This window comes from Elephantulus edwardii, unplaced genomic scaffold (genome assembly GCF_000299155.1).
Source record: "Elephantulus edwardii isolate Elephantulus edwardi_28Jun2011 unplaced genomic scaffold, EleEdw1.0 scaffold00036, whole genome shotgun sequence".
Lineage (NCBI taxonomy): Eukaryota > Metazoa > Chordata > Mammalia > Macroscelidea > Macroscelididae > Elephantulus > Elephantulus edwardii.
Window position 1 is genome coordinate 8,986,300 of NW_006399786.1, and position 5,517 is coordinate 8,991,816.

Sequence of the window (5,517 nt, forward strand, 5' to 3'; positions counted from 1 at the left end):
CAAAATCTCTGTAAATTTTCATTGAAATTAATAATTAAAAAAGATTAAAAATTCTTAAGTTAACACGGTGATAGTTTCATAACTCTTTGAACATACTAAAAACCACTGAATTGTACTGTTTAATAAGGTAATTGTATGGTATAAAATTATATCTCAATAAAGCTTATTAAAGTTATTGTTTCATATTGTTCTAAAATGAATAAAAATATGTAATGTAGAAACTGAAACTACTAGAAGAAAATAAGACCAATTGCTCTGTAATCTTGGAAGTGTAAGACTTTTAAATTTATGTCTCATAGGGCAGAAAAATCAATAAATTTAACATACTTAGAACAAAAACACTGTAATTCAGAGGTATCAGTTATTTTCTCAACCTTATTCCATATCCAGAGTTCTTCTGCATGTGAGGCTATTGAAATTCCATAGTGTAGGTCAGGCACACCATAGTCTTTAAACTGACATCTTTGCTCTGTAGCTCTTTTAAAAGGTTTCTTAACAGCAGATTTCTCTAACACAGTGTTTTTTTTTGTTTGGTGGTTTTTGGGTTTGGTTTTTGTTTTTGTTTTTTTGCTGCTGCTTCTGTAGACATTGATGATTGATTGTGGATTCAAGTAAAATGAAATACTTGATAACTTCAGTCTTTATTTTCTTTCATGATGTTGATTTTTGATCCAGTTGCGAGGCTTTGTTTTCTGTAGGTTGAAATGTAGTCCGTACTGCAGGCAATTGCTTTTGTGCTTCATGAATAAGTGCTTCAAGTTCTTTGTTTTCAGCAAGCAAGACTCTATCATTTCATGTTACAATTGTTGAGTCTTCCTCTAATCCTGATTAAAAATTCTTCAGCTATGTACTCATTTCTTAGATTATCTGTTCAGCATAATAGATATATATGATCAAAGGATACAACTTTGACATACACCTTACCTGATATTTAAAAAAAATTTTAATTGGCAACCTTTCTGGATTTTAAACCATGCATTAGCTCCTTGATCTGTTTGAAGAGATGCACTTAGTGAAAACTCGTTATTCAGCATTCTGTAACTACTCTGTTCTTTTTTGTAAAATCCCTTGCAGTGGACAAGGACTGATGGCTGTGAGTTTTCATTATCTTAAATCCTTTATTTTTGTTTCTGAATTTTAGGTCTAAATAAACAAGATGAAAAGCCGTTACAAGAACTTGCATTGGAGGAAAAACAAACTATTGATGAAAAAATAAGTATGTTATATGATGAGGTAGGTTTCAGGATATAACCCTAGTTCAACAATGTTAATGTAAATAAATACTGTTCCTGTTAAACTATGGTTTGGTTGCTCAGTATACTTTCCAAATACCAGCTTATCAAGCATTTGTAGCTATTAATGGAAAGGTGGTCAGTTTGAGCCCACCCATAGGCATCTTGGATGATCAGCTTCCAAAAGATCACAGCCGTAAAAAACTCTAAACAATTTTGCTCCTACACATAGAGAGTCGCCAGTGAGGTGAGACTGAGTCTATGGCAACTGATTTTGCTTTTTTAACAAATGGTTAAGCTGAACTCAGTGCTGTAATTTGTTGAAGAGTGAAGTGGGAGAATGGTGTTATCAAAGAAAAAAGACCACCAAGAAATTTAAAAACAGACAAACCCCTAAACCTAAATCTATTAACTTTCCAGGCAAAGGAACCCATAACAGTAAAGAAATGCAATTCAACATAGGGGAAGAATCAAAGATTTTAAGTTTTAGAAAGGGATGAGGTGGGAGTTCATGATGATCATATTAAGATTGAAAAATTGAACTCCAGACAAGATAGAAAGAATTCCTAGACTGTCAACCCAGTTGATTAACCCAAGTTTTTAGCTAGGTCTTGTGGCCTAATGGTAAGGAGCTGTGCTGCCAACCCAAAGGGACATGATTCAGATCTACCAGCTACTACCCAGGAGAAAGATGGGCGTTCTCCTTCTGTGTGATTTACTACCTTTGAAAACCTCCTGGAGTGTCAGCTGTGGGTTGGTCCCAACTTGAAGGTACGTAACAACCTCCAGTTAGTCAAGGGGAGCTCTGGTGGCTTAATCCACTGGAAGCTGCTAACTCAAAGACAGCTGCAGAAGAAAGATAAGTGTTTTACAACCTCAGAAACCCAGTAACCCAGTGTTGGGCCAGCTCTGAGTCTGTTCTAATTCAACAGAGAGGAGAGTAAGAGTCTAAATTCAGCAGCTCGTAGGGGGGAGACCTGGCTTCCATAACGTTTACAGCCAGGGAAACCCTTTGGAGAAGTTCTGCTGGGTTACAAGGGTCACTTTGGGTCAGAAGTGACTTCACAGCCCCTAACTACAAATACTGAAGTCTCTCAGTAAACAAACTAACGTCTCCCAGTGCTCATGGTACTTCATGACTGTCAGCTAGTATGACCAGCTATGCTGAAACAGATAAATCAGTCCTGGACCAATAGGCAACATGAAGGATGGAGAAAGGATTGAGACTATCAACAACTTCACCTTATGTGGATCCACAATCAGTACACTTGATACCAGCAGTCAAGAGACATATTGCACTGGGCAAGTCTGCAGTCAGGGACCTCTCCAAAATATTAAGGAGTAATAATATTGGTTTGAGGACTAAAGTACATCTGATTCAGGCCATGGGTCTTTTTGGTCACTTGCTATGCATTTGAGAGCTGGACAGTGACTAAGAATGACAAGGAAAATTGATGCCTTTGAACTGTGGTGTTGGAGAAGAGTGCTGAAGATCCCTTGGACTGCCAAAAGAACAATCAGGTATGTCTTGGAGAAGATGTAACCAGAGTGCTCATTGGAGGCAAAAATGATGAAGCTTCATCTCATATACTTTGAGCATGTTGCTAGAAGAGGTTATTCCTTGGAGAGGGGCATCATGTTCTGGAAGGTGGAGGAGCAGTGAAAGAGAGGCAGACCCTCAGCTAGGTGAGTTAACATAGTGATAGTGGCAATGGGCTTGAGTATGTCAGAGATTGTGAAGATTGCACAGGATAAGACAGTGTTCAGAGCAATTGTTCATAGGGTCACCACTCAACAACACCAAACAACACCAGACAGGCTCTGGTGGCCTGCTGGTAGAAAGCTGCATCCTAAAGGCACTCGGTTCCAATCTACCCATGAAATTAACTGCCTCTCAACACCTGCTGGAGAGTAAGCTATAGATTAGTTCTGACTCAAAGGCACCGAACAACGACAGACAGTAAACCCTGGTGGGTAAGGAGCTGCGCTGCCAACTCAAAGGCATGTGGTTCAAATCCATCAACTGCTCTGCAGAAGAAAGATGGTCAGTCTCCTGTGTGATAAACCCACTGGAGCAGTTAGCCATGGGCTGCTTCCACCTCAGTGGTAGATAACAAGAAGTAAGTGGAAAATTTTCATTTCAATGGGAGGGTAAACTTTTTTTTCTAGTTCAAAATGTGCCTTGGCTACAGTGTCAGTAAAGAATATAGTAGTACCTATCACTTTGTCATCCTCTCACCTTTAGACTTTTCTGTTCATAAAAATCCAGGAAAGGGATTCTGTAAAGAAATGATGTTAGTCTTAGAACAGAGTTTAGACCTTTTATGCACTTGCTCTCAGCTGTATTCTACTTGATAACACTTAACCACTGCTAAGTGAAACTAGTGCTGTTATATCTGGAGGAACACTCTTCCACCTTGTACATCACTCTTTTTCAATGTGCAGTATGAAGTAACCTGGGTTGCTGTGATGCTGAACCTTGTGCCATTGGGGTAACAAATACCAGAATGGCTTCCCAATATGAATAGTGTTTGGTGGAGTTCCCAGATATAAAACAGATTGGGAAGCAGGAGTGGCATCCACTTCCTAAACTACATGCCTCTGAAACAATGAACTTGGTAAAAGGACAACGGTTATGGAAAGGCATTAGATCTTTTGTTCTAAAGAGTCATGCTCGACTTGATGGCAATCAACAACAACAACAAAGGTGTGGAGATGATATAACCAACCAGTTAATCAGACAGAAACAAGATATTTGTTTGTCTTGTATTCTCTCCCATGGGCTGTTTCATTTCCAGCAGAGGTAGAATTGTTTGTTTGGGGTTTTTTTTAAATGGCATTAGAGGCAGGGAGTGCCTGGATGACATTAATAGTTAGCTGATACAAAAGGTTAGAGGCTTGAGACCAACGAGAGGTGATGCAGAAGAAAGACTTGGTGATCTGTTTCTGGGACATCAAGCATTGAGAACACTGTAGACAACTGCTGTGACACAACAGCTGCTGTGACAACTATCAGGCCTCCATAATCAGAATCAGCTGGGTGACGGAGGGTTTGCTTGGTTTGGTTTTACATTGAGACAGGACATGTTAGAGCTTTTTGTTTTATTTGAAAGATCTTTTCATAATAATAAAATCTTTCATGCTGACAAAAAAGTTAATTTCTATATTAGGAAATTCTCTCCCCTACTGTTTTGGGGTGGTTTTTTTGGGGGAGGGGGGAGTCCTGAGACACTCTGATCCTTAGCTTGGGCATCCTCAACATACTCTTAAAACAGTGAGTTTAAAGAAAGGGCAAGGCATAGCTTGGTAGCTTCTGTTGTCATTTAGCTCAGGAGAAAAGAAATAGTTGTATTATTAAAAGTCTGTTTTCCCCAAATGAAGATGTTCAAAGCTTCACTTGATTCAGATGAAAGAAGCCAGTGTTCTGAAGTAATTATCAGTGTCAAAGTCTGAAGAAAACTGAATGGAATACTTTGTCCTTTCATCTAAACTTCTACATTTAAGAAAATTAAGATAATATGAGAGCACTAAAGAAAATATCCCAACAAGTGACTTCATTGTTAACATGAATTGAGCATTGATGTAGGTCTGCTATAATTTTGTTAATTACTGATTTCTGAATGTTTTTAGATCTTTGTGTAACTTCAAGTAATAGTATCACCAAAAAAACCCAAAATAATTGCCACTGAGTCCATTCTCACTCACAGCAACCCAGTAGGACACAGTGAAAGTGCCACAGAGGGTTTGCAAAGCCCTACATCTCTGTGGAAGCATGCCTCATCCTTCTCCCAGAGGGAGTTCGAACTCTCAGCATTTTAGTTAGCATTAGAATGCCTTAAACAGCGCACCACTAGGGCTCCTAATAAATAAAAGACACAGGAAAATGTATGGCAAGCCTGATTTTTCTTTTCAGCTTTTCCAACGTTTAGTGCCAAAGGAGAAATATGACAAAAATGATGTGGTGTTAGAGGTAACATCTGGAAGAACTACTGGAGGTCAGTAGAATCATTTTTTTTTTTAAACTCAGCTTTTATTTTATTTGCTTTATTATTGAGACTATGCAAGCAAAACATACTCCAGGTCAGCAGTTTCCTCTTGTCCCCTTTGATGACACTATTAACATTCTTCAAGTCCTCTCCCTCGGCTAAGTTGTTCCTCTCCCATTAACATCAGCTCACTGTTCCCTAAGGTTCTTGATAATCTTTTGAGCTACTGTTGTCACTTTGATCTCATATAAGTAGTTCTTAAAAGAGCATAATCCTCAACATAGACATTTTTTACTAGA

The 5,517-nt window shown here is 38.5% G+C and overlaps 1 protein-coding gene across 1 annotated transcript in view; it reads left to right on the plus strand.

The window, feature by feature from the left end:
• Positions 1-5,517, plus strand: part of MTRF1 (mitochondrial translational release factor 1) — a 59,024-nt gene that overhangs the window by 4,138 nt on the left and 49,369 nt on the right. The window contains exons 3-4 of the mRNA XM_006884617.1: positions 1,142-1,233; positions 5,146-5,227. Of these exons, the coding sequence (XP_006884679.1) occupies positions 1,142-1,233; positions 5,146-5,227 (174 nt within the window). The remainder of the gene's footprint in view (positions 1-1,141; positions 1,234-5,145; positions 5,228-5,517) is intronic.